The sequence below is a fragment of the Dipodomys merriami genome, unplaced genomic scaffold (genome assembly GCF_024711535.1).
Source record: "Dipodomys merriami isolate MVZ:Mamm:240054 unplaced genomic scaffold, mDipMer1.0.p SCAF_70, whole genome shotgun sequence".
NCBI lineage: Eukaryota > Metazoa > Chordata > Mammalia > Rodentia > Heteromyidae > Dipodomys > Dipodomys merriami.
Window position 1 is genome coordinate 6221848 of NW_027206291.1, and position 24757 is coordinate 6246604.

General features: G+C 44.2%; 1 protein-coding gene and 1 pseudogene across 4 annotated transcripts; both read right to left on the bottom strand.

Annotated features, from left to right (window-relative positions):
- Nucleotides 1-253: 253 nt before the first annotated feature.
- Nucleotides 254-24525, bottom strand: LOC138817538 (uncharacterized protein CFAP97D2-like). Of its 4 annotated transcripts, none has more exons than XM_070007987.1 (6): nucleotides 24404-24525; nucleotides 13417-13497; nucleotides 12535-12653; nucleotides 10317-10508; nucleotides 626-702; nucleotides 254-333 (listed from the first exon to the last, which is right to left on the bottom strand). In XM_070007987.1, exons 1-6 carry the CDS (start codon nucleotides 24473-24475, stop codon nucleotides 299-301), a joined length of 576 nt encoding a protein of 191 aa, XP_069864088.1. In that variant the 5' UTR covers nucleotides 24476-24525; the 3' UTR covers nucleotides 254-298. The 4 variants fall into 4 exon arrangements, with proteins under 4 accessions (XP_069864088.1, XP_069864087.1, XP_069864090.1 ...); XM_070007986.1 differs by having other exon boundaries at nucleotides 12535-12671; XM_070007989.1 differs by lacking the exons at nucleotides 254-333; nucleotides 626-702 and adding an exon at nucleotides 9726-10215 and having other exon boundaries at nucleotides 10325-10508; nucleotides 12535-12671.
- Nucleotides 23964-24114, bottom strand: LOC138817876 (U2 spliceosomal RNA; annotated as a pseudogene).
- Nucleotides 24526-24757: the final 232 nt, after the last annotated feature.

Here is a 24757-nt window from a genome sequence, read left to right on the forward strand (position 1 = left end):
TTCTTTCTCTATAGTCATGTTCAGAGGAGTGGTGTGATCTGTGGGTTACATGTAAACTAAGTTGGTTCTTAAAATGTTTATCAAATGTTGCAGATTTTAGGACATCATAGTTAATGATGAGAGAAGTAAAATGCCCCTGAGAGAAACATCTCCAGGAATCACAAGATGTCTGAGCAGCAGAACCCACACGGTCGATGTGGGAAGACACACTTGCGTGCCACATACTTCTCAGTTATAATTACTGCAGCATGTCCTTTTTGTGTAGTACAACTTTAGCTCATGAGGCTGTTTTCTTCACTCAGCAAGTCGAACCTCCAGGCTCAACAGCCACATCTGGAAAGGAAGAGATGTAGAGACTTAGCACTGGGAAGCCCGGCATGCACATTTGGCCCAGTGTGCTTGGCCCAGCTGAATCTGCTGAATTTCTAGAATATTCCCTCACATTTAGAACTTCATCTACTTTGCAGACAGTGGGACCCGTGTGCACAGTACAGCCAAGAGAAGGTTGGCCCAGCTGAATCTGTTGAATTTCTAGAATACTCCCTCACATTTAGAACTTCATCTACTTTGCAAACAGTGGGACCCATGTGCACAGTACAGCCAAGAGAAGCTGTATTGACAGTACCTTGTTCTGCTGCTGCAGACGGAGGGAGGTCCCCAAGAACTGGCAGTGGCCTTCGCCATTCTTTTAGGCACTTTTGGCTGATTAAAGAACAAGTGAGGGGTGAAACAAGCAAGGTCAAACACGACAAAATTGGTCCAAAAGAGATTTCAAAGGGGTAAAGAGCAGAAGTTATCCTCTAATGGGAGTACTTTATCTACTTATTGATGATTTGGAATGGCTTGTTTATAAACTGTTGGAGAGTTGTATAAACTGTTGGAGAGTTGGACTTTGGACACTAGCTAGTGTAAGATTCAAAACAATGTTCTTTCTTTCTTTTTTTTTTGGTCTGGTCATGGAGCCTGAAGTCTGGGCCTGGGCGCTGTCCCTCAGCTCTTCAGCTCAAGGCGAGCACTCTACCACTTGAGCCACAGTACCACTTCTGGCTTTTTTCTTTTTTCTTATATGGTGCTGAGGAATCGAACCCAGGGCCTCAGGCTTGCAAGGGAAGTGCTCTACCACTGAGCCACCTTCCCAGCCCCCTGAATGATATTCTTACTACCAAGCAGCTCTTCTGCTTTTGTGACCAGCCCTTCGAAGTTCCCAGTTGGGGCCGACAAGAATACGGCTGGCAGAAAACAGCGCCACCACGTGTTCTTGAGTGTCTTAATGTCACCAGGATTTGGAAGCCACAGGGTAACAGACCAGTAACATAATCAGGAACCAGGTGCAGAGGCGACACAATTGCTACAGAGGGGGAATTTTTTTCTCTCAAATTCAGCACAGATCTGGACAGGTGATAAAGGGTCTCAACCAATGTGGACAGCAGTTAAGGACATGGACAATGGCTGAAGTATATGGAAGCTAAGCACATGCCTGCCCTGAAGCCAGCTGCTGCCATGAAGACAGTTAGGATTTCTGCACTGGTAAAGGACCACCAGAAGGGTGAAAGTTCACATCCAGGTGTGCCTGACCCCAATGCCCATGATGAAAGCATCACAGATTAAAAGGCTTCCATGTGGAGCACTGAAGGGCCTACTCCACTCTGGAGTGGAGGCATTGGAGGTGAATTCACTGTTCACCTCCAAATGTGTTTTAAAGGGTTTGAGCTTAAAGGAATGAAATGAGCTCTCCTCACCCTTCCTTTTTGGAAAGTTCAGCCTAAAAGTATAGCTTTCATTATTTATAATGAAAAGTAATCAGACACTATAGTATCACTGAGGGGTAGTGCTAAGTACCCAGCTCACAGAGAACACGTGTCCAGTGATCTCCGACACCAGATGCATATGCAGCATTTGCAGAATGAATGAATGAAGGTGTACATGAGCATTTCATTAATTTTTCTTGAGGCACGTTATAGGCTAGAGGCTGAATATTATGGAATGATTCAAATGTGCTTTTATCTGAGAGTAGAGGAAATAGATCAAGTGTAAGATTGATCTTACACTTGACTGCTTCCATGACTCAAAGGGCTGTTATTATTTCTCAGGTTGTGTATTCTGAACTTAGGTGAAATTCTCAGTCCAATTTATCTTTTATTCTTGCTGCCTCCAGAAAGAGTCACAGGACTTCTAAAGAAATTATACATATCTACCAGAGCTCATGGGAACCATGTACGTATTAATAACTAGAGAAGAAAATCTAATTCAAAATCCGGTCACTCCCATATTACTCTGCACAACTTGTTTTCAGTTATCAGTTTAAGAAGCACAATGAATAGTTTTGCTGCATCATTTGGCAAAAGTTATTGCTTGATTGTAGGGCTTTGAAGTGCTGGCTCACAGTCCTCACAGCTGTCCTTTGAATGATGGGGGGAAGACAGGAAGGACCCTGCTCTCAGATGCAAGGCTTCTGGTTTATGACTAGCACTTTTACCCTGGGGAGCCCAACAGGCTCCACCATCTTCCAATCTTCTCTGTCACACGTTCATCAATGCTGTCCTCTTTACCTACTTGGTGTTTAGAATCCTTTTCACCTCCCACTTCACTTAGTACCCAGTCTTGGATGCGCTCTTGCTGAGCTTGAGTTTCAGTCCCTGAAGGACCAGAGGTGCTCTTTGAAACTATTGCTTTCCTTAGCCAAGAACAGAAAAATACCATCTTACAAAACTGCATGAGGGTAGTATGTTTCAATTCATTGACAATTGTTTATTTAGAATGATCCAGATAACTCCTCCCTTATAAAGTTTGAGATACAGTAATTCTGTACCATACAATTCATCCTTACCTCCAATCTAAGTGTAGAACATTTTCACCATCTATCTTCCCAAACCTGTACTTCTTATCTATTATTCTGCAGTTCCCCTCACCCAGTCCCTGATATCATGAATCTTATTTTCTGTCTCTGTAGATTTGCATTTCTGGACACTTTATACAGAAGGAACCAGGCAATAGGGGACTTTCAGTATCTGGCTCTTTCACTGGTTGAAATATATGTACATGAGTACATATATAATGTACATGAGTCAAGGCTCCATTCCGCTTTATGGTAGAATAGTATTCTTTATTTATTTTTTTGGGGGGGTCCGGTCGTGGGGCCTGAACTCTGGGCCTGGGCACTGTCCCTTAGCTCTTCAGCTCAAGGCTAGCGCTCTACCACTGGAGCCACAGCGCCACTTCCGGCTTTTTTCTTTTTGCTTATGTGGTGCTGAGGAATTGAACCCAGGGCCTCAGGCATGCAAAGCAAGCGCTCAACCACTGAGCTACCTTCCCAGCCCTAGAATAGTATTCTTTTGTACAGATAAATCCTTTTTTTTTTTTTTTGCCTGTTTACCAGTTGATAGGAATTTGTGTTATTTACAACTTCAATTGTTGTGAATAATGTCACAAACATAGATGTGTAAATCTGTTTGTGAATGTATGTTTTGCTCAATTTGGTTTTGCCAATACCAGGAGTTTGAATGTCAGGCATTGTGCTTGCTTGACTTGCTTGCTCGGCTGGCACTCTGCCACTCAAGCTATACCTCTAGGCTTGGATGTGTTTTTCAATTCTCTTCTATATCTAAGATGGAATTGCTGAGTTATATGGTAGCTGAATATTTACCTTCTTCAGAAAGCTCAAACTATTTTCCAGAGGGGCTGTACTGCCTGCCTCCTGCCCACAGAGGGTTCCAAATGTTTCACAAGTGTGCGTTATAATCGACATTTGAGTCCAGTCTTGATTACATTCACTAAACAACACTGAGAATCATTTCATGTGCTTATTGGCCATTTGTATGTCTTCTTTGGATAAAGGTATATTGAAAGATTAGATAACTTTTTCCAATTTTTTTGTTTTGAATCCTTTTCTAAAATGTATTTAGTACTTTTGAGGCAGTCTATCATAGGGACAAGGGACATGAGAATCAAAGCAAGCCAAACTTAGAAGTTAAACATTACACTGGATAACTTTTTAAGAAAAATAGTTTCCCTTACAACCTAACATATTCAATTACAATGTATAGTAAGATATTTTCTCTAACCTTTCTCCAGATGTGTAATGTACCCAAGAACTAAGACTGGCATAGCAATTCTTCTGATTAGGAGAATGCTCATAAAAAGAACAAGAAATTGCCAGGTGCCAGTGGCTCATGCCTGTAATCCTAGCAACTCAGGAGGCTGAAATCTAAGGATTGTGGTTCAAAGCCAGCCTGGGAAGCAAAATCTGTGAGACTCATCTCCAATAAACCTGCCAGAAAACCGGTAGGGGTGCTGTGGCTCAAGTGGTAGAATGCTAGCCTTAAGCTGAAGAGCTCAGGGGCAGCACCCAGGTCCAGAGTTCAAATCTCATGACCAAAAACAAATAAACAAAAACACAAGCAAAAAACAAAAAAACGACAAGAATAGCCCCACATAGGACCCTTTAACTGGTAAGAATAATAATGATAGAGAAATTATGCAGGGAGTTCATAAGCCTAATGGCTGAGAATGATGACTTGGATGTTGATTAATACACACACACACACACACACACACACACACACACACACACCAGGCACTGGTGGCTCAGGCTTGTAATCTTAGCTACTCAAGAAGCTGAGATCTGAGGATCATGGTTTGAAGCCTTCCTGAGTAGGAAAGTCTATGAGACTCTTATCTCCAATTAATCACAGAAAAAAAACTGAAGTAGAAATGTGGTTCAAGTAGTAGAATGCTAGCCTTGAACAAAATATTGCTCAGGGATAGCGCTCCAAGCCCAGAGTTAAAGCCCCAGGACTGGTGGAAAAAAAAAACAAAAATCAAAAAACCACCATCCTGTGAACAAATACAACAACGATACTTACCAGACACTATGTAGCAAAGGAACTGGATATCTTATGTGTGGGGACAGGAGGGAAAGATTGGGAGACAGTGACAGAAGGGGGAAAATGGTACAAAAAGAATTATACTGAGTGTTCCTAATTCATGTAATCCCTCTGTATATCAATTACACAAAAACAATTTTTTAAAAACCACATTCCGACCTGTTCACTTAAAGGAATGATTCAGTAGAGTCTTGTGGACCTACAGTCCCCACAGTCTGCAAGAGAGAGAGAGAGAGAGAGAGAGAGAGAGAGAGAGAGAGAGAGAGAGAGAGAGAGAGAGAGAGAGAGAGAGAGAGAGAGAGAGAGAGAGAGAGAGAGAGAAAATTCTCAGTCTGACCATTTAAGAACTCCCTCACTTGATATGTGGGCAGAATTGATGACCATAGCCATGTCTTTGGAAGCCAGTGACACATTAACCCAGTTTTCCAGAATCCATCACCTCCATGTCCACAGATCCCAGTAAAATCTTGTGGTCTTGAAACTGCTAGTACAGCTCCTTCTTGAGCCTGCTTTGCTTTTCCTTAATTAACTTTGCTTTGCTTTTCCTTAATTAACTTGCTCCTGCATAAGTCTCCTCTGTGTCCATCCTTTTTTGTTTGTGCTGGTACTGTGTCTTGAACTCAGGGCCTGGGTGCTGTTCCTTAGCTTTTATGTTCAAGGCTGGTGCTCTACCTCTTAAGCCACATCTTTATTTCTAACATTTGCTGACAGTTACTTGGAGATACGTCTTATAGACTTTCCTGCCCAGGTTGGCTTCCAACAGATCCTTAGATCTCAAGCTTCTGAGTAGCTAGGATTACAGATATGAATCACTGGCTCCTAGCTCCATCTTTAAATTCTTTCTCTGGCAAAATCAGGAGTGTCTAGGGTAGTATTAGGAACACTTTCATACAGAATTAGCAAACAGACCATGTTGTATGTTGAAGCCTTAAGAATATCACCTGAGCTTCAGAGTTTTGATTTCATGGGTTAGAAGTATAGTAGTGAAAAAGGAAAGAAACTCAAATCTATTGTTGGCCACCATTGGCTCATGCCTGTGATTCTAGCCATGCAGGAGGCAGAGAAAAATGATGGAGGCCGACCTGGACAAACAACAACAAGAAAACTTTGGGTGATGGTGGCTCATTCTTGTAATCTTAGCTCATCAGGAGGCTGAGATTTAAGGATCACAGATTGAAACCAGCTTGGGAAGGAAAGTCTATAAGACTCATCTCCAGTACTTCCAAAGAGCTGGAAGTGGAGTTGTGGCCCAAGTGATAGAGCACTGGCCTTGAGCAAAAAAGCTCAGGGACAGTGCCTGACCTGAATTCAAGCCCTAGTACTCTCGTACTCTCGTACTCTCATACTCTCGTTTTCTCTCTCTCTCTCTCTCTCTCTCTCTCTCTCTCTCTCTCTCTCTCTCTCTCTCTCTCTCTCTCTCTCTCTCTCTCTCTCTGTCTGTCTCTCACAGACACACAGACACACACACAGACACAGACATACACACACACACACACACACACACACACACACACACACACACATGTTTGCAAAACCCCCTTCTCCACCAGTAGTTGACCACAGTGGCACATGCCTGTCATTCTAACTTTGTGAGAGGTATAAATAGGTGGATCATGGTCCAGGGTCATACCCTGGCAGGAAGTGAGGCCATATTTTAAAAATGACTAGTGCAAGAAATGACTGGAGGCTTAATGGCAGAGTGTCTGCCTAGCAAGTATGGGGCAATAATTTCAAACTATGGTATTGCCAGACAGACAAACAAAAATACTGTTGTCAATTAAGTCTAAGGAACTCCACAGATATTTTTACAAAGGTTGCTCACTTAAATCTGACATGAATTCTGGTGGATAGTTTCTATCCTGTCTTTGCAAATGAGAAAAATGGGTGCTTGAGAAGTAAGCTTTTGTCCAAGATAACAAGAGGTCCTGAGAATGTATGAAGTAGGTTCTTGTCTGCTGCTCCACCAATTCAGAAAGGGTAACTAGCCCGTCCATGTTTTTTTCTTCTTGTATTCATTTGTGTGAGTAGATATCTGTGGGGTGGTAGTGAAAGTAGGATACTGAATTAAATGACATGTTCCAGTTAACCAAAGCTTGGGTAAGTTCTAGGATAGCTAATGGGGTTGACTGCCAATCTTACGAAATCTTAGCTTTCAAACTGTTCTATATTTCTTCACCTTGAAGTTGGGAATAAATGAAGGATGAATTGAAGAGAGTGAGGAGAGTGGAAAATGTTCCTTTTTAAAGGAGGGAACTTATTTTGAGGTTTTTTTTTTTTGGGGGGGGGGTCTGGTCATGGGACCTGAGCTCTGGGCCTGGGCGCTGTCCCTCAGCTCTTCAGCTCAAGGCTAGCGCTCTACCACTTGAGCCACAGCGCCTTTCCTGGCTTTTTTTCTTTTTGCTTATGTGGTGCTGAGGAATCGAACCCAGGGCCTCAGGCATGCAAGGCAAGCGCTCTACCACTGAGCCACCTTCCCAGCCCTATTTTGAGTTATTTTGCCAAGTAATATTTAAACCAGACATAGATGTGTGGGGTGCTGGCCATCCCTGGACACAGGCAGAGCAGGCAGCTCCGTGGAAGCTGGATCACACAGGCGCCGGGCTCCGGCGAGGACAGGGTTCTCTGCTAAGTCCTCGAAAGATCTACCTCTGTAACTTCAAGGTAGTCCCTATCTGAACAGGAAAGGTCCTAGCCCCAACTGGCCAGCCAGCAGGGTAAGCAACTAACCTTCAAGATTTCTTAGACTATTTCTAACTTCTAATCCTATAAAACAATTCTTTCCTTTCCTTTACCTATAGTTTTTCCTACCTATAGTTTTCAGATAACTTGATTTTGCTTTTCTTTCTTGTGACCCTGAAGGTACTAAGCCAAGGTCTTGTCTCTTAAGCTGAAGAACCAGATAGCAAGGCACTGAAAACCCTCCTACCTGGGGCTGAGGTGTCCACATGCATGGCCTTCACCACCTCCTCTTCACATGCACAAGGGTAAAGGTCCTAGCAATGAACCTAAGAAGTCTGGAAGTCCGTTTATGAAGAGGTCATCTTCTGACAGCTAGAGCCAGTTGACAGTGTGTCATGTGAGGGGAAAAGCCAGAGCCGGCAACAACCACCAGGCCTAGCACAAGAGGAGCCTGTCTCCAAAGACTGTTCTCAGGGCATGGCCACAGGGCCACGGATGCACTATGCTTTCTCTGAGTGAAGCTGGCACTCCACGGAGTGTCCACATTTAAACAGAAGGGCCTTCCCTCTTGTCCGCTGCTTCTCAGCAGCTCCCTCCTCTGAGGCCAGGCCTTTCCTCTTGTATAAAAGGTAAGAGTTGGTGGAAAGGAGGTCTTTTTCCTTTGTTGCTGTTTTCATTTTCTTTTCTTTTTGTCATACTTGTTCCTTCATGTTTTTGGGAGTCTAAGGGGAGGCACAGATATGGAGGTACAAAGGGCAAACAAATGCAGTGGTGGTGCTCACTAGACACCATGTTGACAATGAATTATACAGTTTGTGGGTGGGGTGGGGGAACGGGAGAGCGAGGCAAGGGGTAACACTGTCCTGACTTATGTAACTGTTACCCTTCTGTACATCACCTTTATAATAACAATTACAAAGTATTTTTTAAAACAAAGGTAAGAGTTTAAACATCAATGCTAGCATTCTCTTGATATTTGCTAGGTAAACTATGCCAAATAAATATGAGTAGCTCAAGCTCAGGAGAAAAGCCTCTGTACTCATTTAAAAACAAAATTAACTTTTGTGATTATAGAACACCTAAAATAAAAATAATTTTTTTATTTCCTGTCAGTCATGGGCCTGAACTCTGGGCCTGGGCGCTGTCCCTCAGCAATTCAGCTCAAGGCTAGTACTCTACCACTTGAGCCACAGCACCACTTCTGGCTTTCTCTGTTTATGTGGTGCTGAGGAACAGAACCCAGGGCCTTCATGCATGCAAGGCAAGCACTCTACCACTGAGTCACCTTTACAGCCCCTAAAAAAATAAAATTTTAAAGTAAGATAAAACATAAAGATGGCAGAAGTAACACCACTAGCAAAAAAATTGATGTTTTAAACTTGCAATACATTTTTCCAAATATCTGCTTTATGCAAAATACAAAATTCTACATTTATTGACTTCTATATTTATTAAACATAGGTAACCAAGAAAACTGTAAAAGTATAAAGAAAAATGCAGAACCACAATCTTACAATGCTCATAGAGATGAAGAGGAAGTGTTTAGAATATAACTTGTCTGGCAAATTCTTTCAGATGATGAATTTTCTTTGCTGTTCTGATTCTCTGTGGGACAGCTAATTCAGGATGGTCACATGGCCTCTTTATTTCTTTCTCTCTTTTCTTCTTCTGTATTGGGGCTTGAACTCAGAGCTTTGGACTCTTGCTTGGCTTTTTTGCTTATGGCTTTTTTTTTTCAGGTTAATTGGAGATAATTCAATTTCTCTTACCAGGCTTGTTCCAAACTACACTTCTCAAAAATATTAGCATTCGGAGTAGCTAGCATTATAGACATAAGTAGCCAGTGCTTAGATCACATCCTTCCTTCCTTCCTTCCTTCCTTCCCTTCCTTCCTTCCTTCTTCCCTCCCTCCCTTCTTCCTTCCTTCCTTCCTTCCTTCCTTCCTTTCTTTCTTTCTCTTTCTTTCTTTCTCTTTCCTTCTTTCTTTCTCTCCCTTTGTTCCTTCCTTCCTTCCTTCTTTCCTTCCTCCCTCCCTCCCTCTCTTTCTTTGTTTCTTTGTTTCTCTCTCTTTCCCTTCCTCCTTTTCTCCCTCTCTCCCTCCTTCCCTCCCTCCCTCTCCCTCTTTCCTTCCTTCCTTCCTTCCTTCCTTCCTTCCTTCCTTCCTTCCTTCCTTCCTTTCTTTCTTTCTTTCTTTCTTTCTTTCTTTTTTTCTTTCTTTTTCTTTCTTTCTTTCTTTTTTTCTTGTCCTGGGGCTTGAAGTCTGGCCTGGGCCCTGTCCTTGAGCTTCTTTTACTCAAGGCTAGCACTGTACCACTTGAGACACAGTGCCATTTCCATCTTTTTCTGCATAGTTTATTGGAGATTAGAATCTCATAGACTTTTGTACCCAAGCTGGCCTCAAATCCTGATCCTCAAATCTTAGCCTCCTGAGTAGCTAGGATTGTAGGCATGAGTCACTGATGTCTGGCCACATGATTCTTAATGAAGTTTGGTGAGTGCTATCTGGTCAAGCTACTGATTTAGTCAATTTTTCCCAGAATGTGTCATCAGTCAACTGAGCTTATTTTTTTTCTACTTGTGGGTTTGTAAGGAAAAGATGAATGAACTCTGGCAGGCCACACCATGGCTTCTGTGACCGCGTGGCATCTTCTCACTGACAAGAGAAGAACATGCTTCAGAAACTGGTAAATCTGACAGAGAAAAATGGAATTTCAGACAGCTATGAATCTATATCACCGGAGAAACCACATATACCTTCTCACCAGATTTGCCTGATGTTTCTGAGGGTGTTTTGTGACTGTGTCCCCAGGCTTCTCATTTGGAGTCCAAGTCCTCCACCATCTCTGTGCTCTGTACCGCGGCTGTGCATTTGTGATTCTCTCTAATATGACTTTGTTTTCTTTTTGCATTCTGTGAAGTTCTTGTTTTCTTTTCTCCCTGGGAAGACTTCAGAAGAGAACTCATGCCTTTCGTGACAGGCTGAAAGTTACAATAGCAGCTCTGCACTCACAGGGCAAGTAGTGGCTGCCATGTGTGTGGCTGCTGTTCGCTAACCCAGGAAACAAACCTCAAACAAACCTGTTCAACCCAGTCTCAGGAGGCAGGAAGGCTCATAAGGTGAGGTGAAGGTGCTTGTCCTCCCACAGATGTGCGTGGAGGTAGCTCCAGGAGGAGATGCTGGGCAGAGTCTCAAAAGGAGAATGAGGCCACCAGCAAGGAAGGGAGGATAGACCCAGGGATATGAGGAAGCCAGAAAGGGCTGGGGTTGTGGCTCAAGTGGTAGAGCTTTTGCTTAGAAAAAGCAAGGCCCTAAGTTCAAACCTCCGAACCATGTACACGGGCACACACACACACGCACACACACACACACACACACACACACACACCACTGGAAAATACAAATATAATTTAAAATTTCTTTCTACTTTCTGTGTATGATCAGGAAAAACATGAAAAGTATTTTTATGCTTTAAAAAGGGAAACGGTTTGATGGATTTGGGAACTGTGAGTCCTTGGTGACCTCATTCGATTATTCAGCAGCTCAGCAAACATTTACTGAGTACTCACAGTAAGCTTTTGTGCAGAACATAGGTGTGCAGTGATGAACAGAACAGTGATGAACAGAATAGAGAAAATTCCTACAGGTACCAGTCTCATGCTTGGTGTGAAAACAGATGGTAAATAGGCAAACACACACACACACACACACACACACACACACACACACACACACACACACACACACACAACTACAAGTATGTGTGATATGCGGGGAGCCTTATTTTGAGTGGGGTCAAGTCTCCTGGAGCACACCACTCAGCTGAGATTGAAGTTGAATAAGAGGTAACCAGCCTGGAAGAACATTCTGGATCTTTCTCTACTAAGAAGGGCATTGGGGCACAAAGAGAGGGACAGTTGTACTTAAACAATGTGTGTCTTCCAGTGGCTCAGTCAGCAGCAAATAGACTGGACACAGAGGAGCCAGCAGATGGAGCATGAGCCTGGCTCTTATAGAAGAGAAACTCTCACTCTCTAGGCTTGTCATGGCAACATATGGTGAATATAAGCAGAAGTGGCAATGTGGCTCGAGTGGTAGAGTGCTAACCTTAAGCTGAAGAGCTAAAGGACAGCGCCCAGGCCCAGAGTTCAGACCCCACAACAGACAAAAAAAAAAAAAAAAAAAAAAAAAAGCAAGAGTTTCTGAAGGAAAGCCTCCCTCACCACCACCCTTGCCTCTGGGCCCCACCCTTAAAGGGAAGGACAACTAGCAAGCTGGGTTAGGGCTGAGGCCACAGGAACAGGGGACATGTGCTAGTGTTCATAGGGTGGTGTGGAGGGACAGGAAGTAGGAAGGTCCACTTCTCTCCTCTGAAAAAGGGCCAAAGTCAACACCAGGGAAAGCAGGGGTTACTAGAGAACAGGATCAGCACCACAGTCTGGCTGATGTATAGTGGCCCCAGGCCCTTTCGGGATTTGTGCATGTCTTTATTCTCCTTGACAGACAAGGAAGAACGTAGACCTGCTGGTTGTGGAAAATGATGGCTTGGCATTGGAGGCATGTCTCAGTTACAGATGCCACACAATGAGCAAAATGATGGCTTGTGGACTGCTGAATGAGCAAGGTTGGGAACACCTGGCACTCACCAAGGTCTGGCTGCAGTCTTGGCCACATTCTGCAGGCACCCTATGCCTCAGTTCCCCCATGTGTGAAGGAAGGAACACAACCACTCTACCTCACTAGGTCCTGGTAAGAATGAAGAGTCCAGCAGTTCATTGAATGGTATGTGCAACAGGTACAAGGTCAGGGTAATTGTCACCTTGGGTTCCCATCTTCTAGGGGCCTTGAAGCGCAGGGCTTTGAAGATGGCTTGCACTCGGGGGCCACTGCCGGAGCACTCCCTGCTCTCATCCTGGGGTGGAGGGGACAGTACACCTTGCCTCGCTCCACCCTCATAGCTGGCCTCTCAGTTACCTCTGATTTCTGGAGCTGATTCTGCCGTCAGTTTGTCTCTTGTTCCGCATAGCAGAGGCCACCTTCTGCAGAAGCAGGCGATTGTCCCTGTCGATGACAGACAGCCGTTCCTCCTCCAGCTGCAGACATGGAGATCCCTGAGGAGCCCAGGCTTCAGAGCACAGTTCTCCTGACTGCCCCTTGCAGGTCCCCTAGCCTCGCCGGCGGCCGGCATGCCTGCAACCAGGGGCTCGTGCTACTGTGCTGTGAACTGGAATACACTAGGGTGGATTTGCAACTGTGAGGAGCTACAGCATCTTCCAAAATGATGCCACTTTCTCAAACTGATAACTTGGTAGTCACATTAATATTGAAATGATTTTATATTTTAAAAGAGATATATTTAGCATTGTTCTGAAGAGAAGGGTCTTTGGGCCCAGAGAAAATAATGTGTCACTTTAAAATACATTGACCTTTGGGTTTGCTCAAAATGGGCTGTACTTGTGTTCAGCCCATTCCCGTATTGTTCCTAGCCATGTAAGAGGGATGTCTCAGTGTGCCGTGGAGGCTTTGCCGGAATATGCCACCCAGGTCTCACTCTTGCTGAACAGCCTAAAGCTCAAGAATAAAAATTCTGAGCAGCCAAACAACGTTCTAGTTCAAAGGAAGTATGTTTTCTGAAGCATCCCTGTAGAAATAGCACTGCCTGAAGGTGAGGCATGATGGTTCAGCTTGAGGATCTAGAAGGTTCCAGTGTAATTACCCACCATTTCAACTGGGGTAGGACTGTATCAGCTGACCACCAAGCCTACAGTTGTCTTTGACTAGAGACTCTGTCTCCCTACCCGTATCCCTGGGTCTTGGGGGCCACTAAGATCTTGGGCAGCATGATTAATCATGTACCTTCAGCCTCTTGAGCTTCAGGTGCAGGTGGCTGAAAGTTGGTGGTGCACGGGTGTCCACCAGTGGCTGGGCATTCTGCACCTGTGGCACAAAGTGAGCAGTGAGATTCCAGGGGCCATTTCAGCAGGTAAACAAACTTAGGTGTGCAGCTTCTGAGCTATTAGCACTGGGACATAATTGCTTGTGGTGTCAAAGATTCCATATCAGCCCATGGTTGAAAGCTCCAACTGAAGTTCATGATCTAACTCAGAATAGAATGTCCCCCTGAGGGGAGCAGGAAGCCCTCAGACAGGGTCCCACACTGTGCCGTTAGATAAAAGAATCAAGTAGGTGTAGAGAAAGGACTCTTCAAGTACTAAAAACCAGGCCTACCTCCCTGCCTGCCTGGTTGGAACCCTTCCTGCAGGAGGCCATGTCTTTTCCCCTGCCTTGCTGTGCTGTCTGAGCCTAGTGATGTCTTCAGGACAATAATTTTAGCACTGGTTACAAAGCCGCACCTGCTGAGTTTCCTGTTAGGAAATGTACCACAGGATTGGAGGCGTGGCCCAGGTAGTAGACCATCAGCCAATGAGTGAAAACATTATATCAAGAGTTCGAGTCCCAGACTCGGTTAAAAACAAAAAAGATGTACTATTACTAGAAAACATTGATTTTAAACTAGGATTTTCCATGCAGGAGAGTATATATTATAATATATTATTATATTATTCTTTGTAGTAAAATGAATCTCTCATGTTCTAGGACGTTGACTACCAGAGTGTATTAGCTGATGTGATGATCTGAAGATGACAACATTAGGAACCGTGGCCACCCAAAGCCCATCTAAAATGACCGTGTGGGGTTTGGGGTAAAAATGAGCAGTAGAGCACTTGCCTGGTATGAACAAGGCCCTGGGTCCCACCCCTGGTACTGTAATAAATACACAATACAGTCTGAACACAAACCCCTGTGTGTAGCACAGTAGACTGGTGACTGTGTAGACAGAGAGGCTAGGATCCCACTCCTGTGGTGTGGAGCACACCCAGGAGCTGAAACCTTTGAGGGACCAAGGCAGACCAGCAGTATGGTCATAAACACTGTCTCTATGTGTGGAAGAAGGCAAGATGGGAGACAGGAGGTGGTTCCAAGGCACGGTGGTCTAGCTGGGCCATAGAGAAGGAGTTGGCAGGCATGGAGCCTGTCTGAGAGACTAGGATGAGGGAGAGAGGAAGACCTGCCCCTACACAGCTTTTGGACAGTGGTGACACCAAGGTGAGGGAAATGTGGTGAGCAGGGTTGGGGCAGAATCAGAAGATTATATGTGTGACATTTTAAATATGAAATGACCATGTGGTGCTTTCTAGAAGAACATCTGTACAAGATTCAGGTGAAATTTTAAAATCTAGTACTGTTATGTATAGCTTGCTTCATGATAGAAGCAGTATTGACTTAGCTCTTTGAACACATGGTCTTATCCAATGTCATCTCTTACAGATACTGAACACCAGGTTTCCTGATGGAAAAGTGCAGCCAATGAATGTCAGGTTGCTGAGGAGGAAGGCCTTCCAGTGCCTGAGGAGGTACTTCTAAGTGGGCAGCAGGAAACTGGATGAACCCTGGTCCAAGGTCAATCTCAGCTCCCCAGCTAGAGGCACTCCATGGATATCTTTGGACCCCAGGTTCAGATGACTGACACCATTTTATGCTTTCATCTGGAGCTGCAAGATCTGCATTTACTTATGAGGAAAACCAAACTCAGGACAGTTCTGTGAAAGAAGTATCTTGTGTTCTTAAAATACGCCCATGCAATGTCAGACAAGAAGTTTGGGGCACTGCAGATTGAAGTCATATGGAAATGTGAAGGTATGTGACACTGAACTCTGCTCTGGAGAAGAGCCACAAAGTGAGCTCATTAAGAAAGTGGGAAGTAAGCTGAAAGTATCAGTGGTCACATAGCCTTAATCTAAAGATTGTCCTGTGGTTACATATGAAAAATGGGTTTGTTCTTGGAAAATATACAGTGAATTGTTGAGATAACATGTATTATATTCAACCTGTCCTCAAGTTGTTCAGAGAAAGTGAATGTATGTGTGTTTGTGTGTGTGCATGTTTGTGTATATGTGTGTGTGAAACAGAGAGAGAGGGAAATGAGAGTCAGAGAGACACAGAGACACAGACACACAGACAGAAAACCCGGGTAACAGTATTTGGGAGGTGAAATTGTTTGTATGATACTTAAAATAGTTCTCTAATCCTGAAGATATTTTGAAATAAAAAGAGCCATTTTTTGTAATCTACTCAGTCCTCTGTCCTCCCTGCCCCTTTCAGACAGCCCCTTTCTGAAGCCAGCTTGAACTTCCTCAGTCCCTTTTCATAGTTTCACTCACTTTCAGTGAACCTATAATAAACTCATTGTATTATTTTGTGCTATTAAGTTTATGAAAATTATGTCTAATTGTAATTACCATTCTGTCTTTTTTCCCCACTCAAAATTGTGTCTTAAACTATTGTATAAAAAATTTTAACTACAGCTGGGTGCTGGTGGATCATGCCAGTAATCCTAGCTACTCAGGAGGCTGACATCTGAGGATCACGGTTCAAAGCAAGCCCAGGCTTTCCTAGTCTGTGAGACTCTTATCTCCAATTAATCACCAGAAAACCGGAAGTGGTGCTGTGGCTCCAGTGGTAGAGAGCTGGCCTTGCGCTGAAGTATGCAGGGACAGTGCCCAGGCCCAGAGTTCAAGCCCCACGACTGACCAAAAAAAAAATTCAAATACAGATAAAAATAGAGACTGTAACAAACCAACCACAGTCACTTTTGGTGAGGCTGTGCCCACCTCTGCCCACTATCTTCCCTCGGCTGAGGCCATAGCAGAGTGATCTCAAAGTCTCACAAATTCTCACCCTCAGGTCTTCAATGTATGTTTCCAAGAGATAGGAAATTTTGTTGTTGTTGTTAGTCATGGAGCTTGAACTCTGGGCCTGCATGTTTCCCTCAGCATTTCAGCTCAACATTAGCACTCTACTACTTGAGCCACCGCGCCACTTCCAACTTTTTCTGATTATGTGGTACTAAAGAATCGAACCCAGGGCCTCATGCATGCGAGGCAAACACTCTACCATTGAGCCACCTTCCCAGCCCAGATAGGAAATCTTTTTAAAAACTATGATCATACCCCAAATGGTGATAGTTCCTTGAACAACATCCAGGCACTGGTCACATCCCTGACCTTACTCTCTCTTCTTTCCCTTTCTTCTCTTGTTCATTCCTTGATTTAGAGTACAAGTGGAAACATCTATACGGTGTGTTTGATGGGTATTTCTTTTAGGTTTCTTTGAATATGTAGTTTCCCCTATTTTTATTTATTTTTCTAGGAAAGCAGACCATTTGTCTGTAGTTCCTCACTTTGGATTTTACCGAGAGCATGATCGATGCTTCCTATAAACTGACATCTAGAATTTCAGGTACATTTTTTTTCCCTTGGCAAGACTAAAGCATAGGCCAGGCTCTAGTGTCTCACATCTGTAGTCCTAGCTATAAGATTGAGATCTGAGGATCACAGTTTGAAGCTAACCTGGGCAGAAAAGTCCCTGTGAGACTCTTATCTCCAATTAACCACCAGAAAACTGTAAGTGAAGCTGTGGCTCAAAGTAGTAGAGCGCTAGCCTTAAGCCAAAGAGCTCAGGAACAATGCCCAGGCCCTGAGTTCAAGCCCCATAACCACTACCAACAACAACAAAATACTTTTTTATGTGTGAACTGGTCGTAGGGATTGAATTCTGGGACTGGGCACTGTCATTTCTTGAGCTTTTGTGCTCAAGGCTAGTGCTCTACTACTTGAGCTACAGCTCTACTTCTGGCTTTTTGGTGGTTAATTGGGGATCAGAGTCTCATTGACTTTCCTTCCTAAATTGGCTTTGAACTACAATCCTCATAAAGCCTTCTGAGTAGCAAGTATTATGGGTGTAAGCCACAAGAGCCTGGCTTAATAGCATACTTTCACTAGAGAAATTTCATCTAGGTTCTCTTTATTCACCTTTTTTTGGTTTTTGAAACAGGGTCTTGTTATATAGCCTAGACTGGCCTCTAATTTGCAATTCTCTAAAATAACAATGTTTGATGTGTTCCAATAATTACACTCTCCTTAGTGAGTTCAACTCTTGCTACCTCTGTCCAGAGAGAGTCTCCTCATTGGCTCCAGGGCTAGTGGCCTTCCAGAAGGGAGGCAGAGCAGGCTACATGTAGATCTCTATCCCTTCTTGGAGCCAGCCATGCCCATCCATGACTGAGTCTAGAGAGAGAGGGCATTCATAGATCACACCTGCATGCCAGGGGTGTGAACTAGCATTGTTAGAAGCTTGGCATTTCCAGTCATTGTATGGACACTGTCCGTCAGTCCTTCCAATTCAGGGCTATTTTCCTTCCTGAAAGCCAACTTGAAAGCCAACTTATGGCTGCACTTCCCTTCTCCCTGGCTGAAACTCTCAGTTCAACTGCACTAATGGGACCACCCATTTCCTTTTCCCATCTAAAAACTACAACAGACTGACCGGAGCAGTACCAACACAACATCACTGGCATGGCCACTGAGGACAGTTCCATGTATCTTCATTGCATTGTCTTTGGGGAATCTCACTATAAGTGTATGAATTTCTGATTTTAAAGGCAACTGGAAAGTTTTCTAAGTATGCTTAGGGCACCAGTTGTATCTTCAGTGAGGTTCATTTCATTATCAGTATTTCTGAATTTTTAAATTTAATTTTGCCTATACCATATAGAATATTTACACGGTTCCAAAGTCAAGTTTGCCAAAGCTTCTCTTTCTGAGTTCTAGGTCCTCCCACCTTCTCCCAATTTTCACTACTTCACACCCACACCCACACACACACACCCACACACACACACACACACACACACACACACACACACATACACACACACACACACACATTGTTGGTCTTGGGGCTCGCTCTTCAGCTCAAGGAAAGTACTATACCACTTTAGCCACAACACCACTTCTGGTTTTCTAGTGGTTTATTAGAGATGAGTCTCACGGACTTTTCTGCTAGGGCTGGCTTTGAACAATGATCCTCAGATCTTAGCCTCCTGACTAGCTAGGATTACAAGCGTGAGCCACTAATGCCCAGCTACTTTCATATTTTTATATGTAGGTGCATACAATGTACATAAACATATTCATTTCCACCCCTTTATTTAGGACAAATAAAGCATATAACGGTATGTTATATATCTTTCTTTACTTTTTTCATTAAATAATATATATTGTCAGGTTTTCATCACTCTAATTAAATACCTGAGGCAGTCTACTTTATACAGAAAGAGATTTACTTTGGCTTTGAGTTTGGCCCAAGGCCCAGGGGCCATATTCAGTGGTAGCCTTCTTGCTGGTAGAGACAAGAGACAACACAAGGTATCATGTGACAGGAGACCAGGAAAGCATATATGGTGTGTGTGTGTGTGTGTGTGTGTGTGTGTGTGTGTGTGTGTGTGCGCATGCGCGCGCCTGGGTGCATGCATGTGTGTGTGTGGCACCTCTTCTTTCTTTTTTTCCCTTGCGAGCAAGGTCCAGGACATGTTATATAAAGGTTCTGGCTTTGAGCTACATGCTGGTCCACCCTTCTCTTCTTACTGAATCACCAGTACTCTGTTACGGGGCTTTTCCCTGGTAGTCCTATCTGATCACTACCAAAGCACCACCGTCAGATCAAGTTGCTCTTCTTTTGGTGCCTCGTGGTAAAAGTGTTGTTTCAGCACTTGCAACTTGGAGGAGGCTTCATTCTAACCACAGCATGGTACATTCTAGAAATGCCTGGGTAGCAGTAGATAGATAGATATGCTCCTTATTACTTTACAGCATATGGTATTTCATCATGTGAATTACACACTGATTTATTTACCCAGCTCCCATTGAGGGACATTTGGATGGGCTTCAATTTTGCTATTACAAAAACCATTGCAATTAATATCTCTTTTGCAACTTGTGTTTGTGTCTTTGCCAATGTATTTTTGGAATTGAGATGGCTAGGGCAAAGGATAATTTGTATGTAATTTTACTAGGTGTTGCTCAATTTTGCCACCTCCCAATGCATTTTACAGGCTGACCAGCACAGTGTGACAGAAACCCTTACCTAGTGCATGACCAACAACATTGACGCTTTTGCCTATCTCATAGTTGAGAAACAGTATTAGAGCATAAGTTTAATTTGCACTTCTCTATTAATGATTAAGTTGGAAATCTTTTTATACATTAATAGCTATTTGAAATTTCTCTGTGAACTTTTTTTTAATATTGTGTATTTTCAGTTGGGATGGTTTGCAGATGTATTTTTTTGTTTGTTTATTGTGTGTGTGTGTGTGTGTGTGTGTGTGTGTGTGTGTGTATGTGTGTGGTACTAAGGATTGAATTTGGGGCAGTTAAACCATATCTTTGCCTACACTATCTTCCCTTTTGAGGTCTCAGTAACTCTGTGTCCAGGTTAGTCTTAACTCCCAATTCTGCCTCTGTCTCATGAGGAGCTGGAATAACAGGCATGTACCACCACACCTGACTTTATATTTAGAAAATCTTTATACATAAAGATAGTAAGCAGGGCGCTGGTGGCTCACACCTGCAATCCTAGCTGCTCAGGAGGCTGATATCTGAGAATCACGATTCAAAGCCAGCCTGGGCAGGAAACTCTGTGAGATTCTTATCTCCAATAAACCACTAGAAAACTGGAAGTGGCGCTATGGCTCAAGCAGTAGAGCATACCCCTTGACCTAAAGAGTACAGGGACAGCCCAGAGTTCAAGCCCCTGAATGAAAAACAAAACAAACAAAAAGACAGTAAGTCTTTGTGATATATTATTTTCCCTAATTTATACTGGGCTTTTCTTTACTTGCTTTTTTGTGCCATGCAATTTTTTTTGTTAGTCAAATTTATCAATTTTCCCTCACTATGGGTTCTGAGTTATAGTTAGTAAAAGCTTTCCACTCCTAATTTATATGTTTTCCCATCTGGTCTCTACATTCTAGACTCATCTGCTTCTTGGAAGTTTTTCTATTTTGTAATTTGACCTACCATAATATGTCTTTTTTGGAATGATGCAATGCTTTTCTTTTTTCCTGATAACTTTCCTGGCTTTGAAATCTCTGTCTAAAATTAATAGCTACTTTTTGTGGTTGGTGGTGGTTGTGGGGCTTGAACTTAGGGCCTGGGAGCTGTCCCTATGCCTCTTTGTGTTCAAGGTTTGTGCTCAAGGCTAGTACCCTACTACTTTGCGCCAAAGGGCCACTTCTGGTTTTTGAGTGGTTAATTGGAGGTAAGAGTCTCACAGGGACTTTTCTGCCCAGGCTGGCTCCGAATCACAATCCTCAGATCTCAGCCTCCTAAGTAGCTAGGATGACAGGTACTTTTGTTTTCTTTTGATGGTGTTCACATATTTTATTTTTCTCCATCTATTTACTTGGAATCTATATATCTTCATATTTGAGTGAGTTTCTTGTGGGCAACAGTTAGTTGAATCTTGGTTTTTGATTTAATCCAACAATTCTTAACATTTTAATTGGTGCATTTAAAACCACTGACATCCAAAGTGATTGCTGGTTTAGTTTTTTTTTTTTATTATTTACCATATTTTCATTTTTGCTTTACTTGGTTCCTAGTTTTGTCTTTCACTGATTTGTTCTCTGTGGATTCTATTGAACATTTTACTCCATTTCTTTTTTGTTGTTGGTGGTCATGGGGCTTGAACTCTGGGCCTGGGCACTGTCCCTCAGCTTTTCAGCTCAAGGCAAGCACTCTACCACTTGAGCCACAGCGCCACTTCCAGTTTCCTGTGGTTTATTGGAGATAAGATTCTCATGGACTTTCCTGCTTGGGCTGGCTCTGAACTGTGATCCTCAGATCTCAGCCTCCTGAGTAGCTAGGATTACAGGCGTGAGCCTGTGGCACCCGACTGTATTTGATTTTTCTTTTTTTTTGTTGGTTGTGGGGCTTGAACTCCGGGCCTGGGTAGGGTGGTACCTGGTTGCGGGGTCTTCAATGTGGAAGAGAGGAAAGGGCCAGGCACAGGCAGCCTTCTGGGAGGGGGGACATCGAGTAGGGATTGAGGGTGAAGTGGGTGCTGCTGCATCTGGAAGGCTGGGCTGACCCCTCACTCCTTACCCAAGTCGCCGTCCCCCTAGAAAGGCCCTGTGCTGATCAATAACATCTACAACTGCCATGCCCTTTCCGGCATGCCTCCCCAAGGAGACCAGGCCACTGGCCAGCCTGCACATAAGGCCTGAATACCATGTTGGAGTGTAGAGTGAGAGGGGATTTTTTTCTTTTAATCTTTGATTTTTTTCTGAGTTTGTCCTCTGAGGCTCCTGAAGCTGTGCTGTAGTGTCTAAGGTGAATCTGCAGGAAATTCTCACTTGTTACTGCCTTCAGCATTGCTTTTCCTCCTGTTACAGTTCCCGATACTGTCGCTGTGCGTGTCATACCTTTTGTACCCTCTCACAGTCTCTGCATGCTCTGCTTTTTTGTTTTCAGCTTCACTCCCTTTGCTTTTCAGTTTGAGATGTTGCAGTAGTTGTGTTCTTCCCTAATTCATGCTGAAATCTCGTCCCTCTTCTGATTAGATTAAGAGTTGGACCTCTGGGGAAGTGATGAAATCATGAAGCTTTCTTCCTCATGAGCATGACTAAAGCCCTTACTGAAGAGGCGTCAGAGGGCTGCCTAGACCTTTCCTCTCCTCCACATTGAGGACCCCCCAACCAGATGCCATCTTAGAAGCCACCTTACCAGATGATCATGTACCTTGGCCTTGGTCATATGCTTTTCACATCTACGGCTGTAAGACAGGAGTGCCTACTGCTTATAAACCACCTGATCTGAGGTGTACATAAACTGCCTGGTTTCGGTGTCTTGTTATAGCAGAATGGACTGGGTTGGGCTTTACTGATATAGCCTTAAGTTTGAAGGGTTTGCCCTGAGTAGCGTCTTGACTGCTATTAAAACATTGGAGCGGGAATGCCAGGAAGGGAAAGAAGGCATTACTGAAAGAGGCAATGAGCAGGACAGAGGGGCTCGTGAGAGTCACAGCCAGCCCAACATGAGGTACCCTCTGGAAAGTGAGGGGCAGGATAAGAAAGAGGGGCTAAACCCTAAGGCACCATCTGCTGAGGTACCAGGGCAAAAACGAGGCACTACACTCTAGTGATGTCACTTGGTTGTCACTGGGAACTGGGGTACAGTTCTGTCTTTGTTACATCAAAGTCCCTTGCATTTTCAGGGGTTCTCAGACAAGCAGAAGATACTAGACCACTTAAAAAACTGACAACCCTTGAGCTTTTCATGTGGGGGAAATTTATTTTTATCCAAAGTAGTTGAATTTTCTGGTTAACTGGAGATAAGAAAATCACAGACTTGCTTGTCTGAGTGGGCTTTGAACTGTGATCTTTGGATCACAGCTCCTGAGTATCTAGGATCATAAGCACAAGGTCCAGCACCCAGGTTCTAGGGGCCACTTCTGACGTTTTGACTGTGGCTTCTTGTGCCTAGGCTTCCTGACTGGCTCTGGTCCCCTTCTTTCCCCGACGACGAGACACATCATCCTCCCTGGTGGCAGCCTTGGGTTGGGGTAGTGGACTCTCGTGCCTGGACTCTGCTGCTAGTCATAACCATATTGAATGCTCCAGCAACTCAACTTGGTTCCAGAAACTAGGTTACCAGAGCAGACGGGGCTGCCCGAGTCCCGGCTACAAGTCGTTCTTCTTAAGCACTCCTATGCTTGTGACCCTTCATTTCACAAGCCTCGCTGTCCCCTCAGCCCTCACCTCCCACACTGGACATCTAAAAGCATCTTGTTTTATAATGCCTTAGGTAAAGAGCTTTGTATCTGACATAGGCTAGGGTGAAATGGACTGCCTCTCTCAAGCCCAGTCTATACCAGTCCCAGATCCAAAAGAACAGACAGCTAGAGTTGAAATCTTCAATAATGAAGATGGTTCAGGGAAGCAGTGCTTACGGGTAGTTATGGCCATGTCCAACCTTTTCACTGTCTACCTAGTAACAGCCCCTGAGCAGGCGGTTACCCTGGGCTCAGAACATCGAGGTGGCAGAGATGGCCAGCACTCGCAGACGTGGCAAAACAGCTCATGAACCATGAACCTGTGCGTCTGACTCAGTGGTGTGAGATAGCAAAGAAAAGAGCCAGAGAATGTGGGGCATGCTTCTTAGAGGAGGGGGTTGAGAAGAGTCTCTGGGGAGGTGGCTAGAATGGAGCCTTGGGAAAGCAAGGGAGGAGTGCTCAGTGTGGGCCTTGCAGGGAGGGTGTAGGAGGACGGAGATATCAAGGAGCAAGTGAGGCTGGGGCCCTGTGTGAGCAGCAGTGAAGACTCTTTACTGTGTCACCTGCAGTCTGGCCACAGGGTGTCATCTGAAGCGAAGGGCCTGACTTGTTCAGTCCCTAGGCTGTCTCTGCAGGCATACACTGTAGCTGCCCATTCTCAAGAGTGCTTCCAGCCTTGATCAGCTCAGACATGGCATAGCAGAGACAGACTTGGTTAAAAGATGACCGATGGAGGGTACAGACCGAAAGTCAGGTAGCTATCCCAAACCACATAGCAACAATCCCAGTCAGTGTCCATATGTGCAATGAATGAATGGGCCAATAATATTCTGATAAGAACAATTACTACACATGATCTTAGCCAAAAGGCCGAGAAGCGATTAGGGCCAATAATATTCTATCTCTTTAAAGTGCAGGTTGGCTTTTAGTCCCCCTTGGTATATGCAAATCTGACGTAAGTGAGCTAACATGTCTTTCTCGCTATAGGTCCTTTAGAAACATGTTGCAGCTGCAGATGGCACACAAAAACTGTGTTTAGTGAAATCTTGTTGCATGACAACCCACGTGACGGGCCCTGTTGGAAAATGTCTTCCCAACCCTCCATCTCCATGCCTGCCTCCACGGCTCACCTGAGGCGTACTGTGAGTGTGAGGAGAAGGCGCCCTCTTACCTTGTGCCTGTGGTCCTGGTATGCCTTCTCCCAGGCTCGCTGCAGATCTGCACTGGCAGGGGCTCTGTGCATCTCAGGTTGTAGGCTTCTGTCTGAGAAGAGCAGACTCCTGTGCAAGTCTGTTTGTGTGGCCACATGACCGTTGCCACGGAGCCGGGCAGGAGGGGCCCAAGCCTGCCACTGGAACTTCCAAGCAGTGGGTTGGGATGGACAGAAAAATGAACTCATAGTCCACAGTAGCAGGTGATAGTTCAGTGTTGCTGTTTTGAGGAATCCTACTTGGATCCTAGCCTCAAGGGAAGAAAACATGAAGAACAAGGCATAAAGAACTTGTCCTTTGTCCACAGGAGCAGC

Excerpts from the sequence above, each read along its gene's own strand:
- LOC138817538 (XM_070007986.1), bottom strand. The coding sequence starts at position 24,475 with ATGCACAGAGCCCCTGCCAGTGCAGATCTGCAGCGAGCCTGGGAGAAG. Across the intron at positions 13,498-24,403 it reads ACCAGGACCACAGGCACAAG|GTGCAGAATGCCCAGCCACT; the intron begins GTAAGAGGGCGC and ends TTTGTGCCACAG. Across the intron at positions 10,509-12,534 it reads ATCAGCTCCAGAAATCAGAG|TCTTCCCAGGGAGAAAAGAA; the intron begins GTAACTGAGAGG and ends TCTCTTCTGAAG.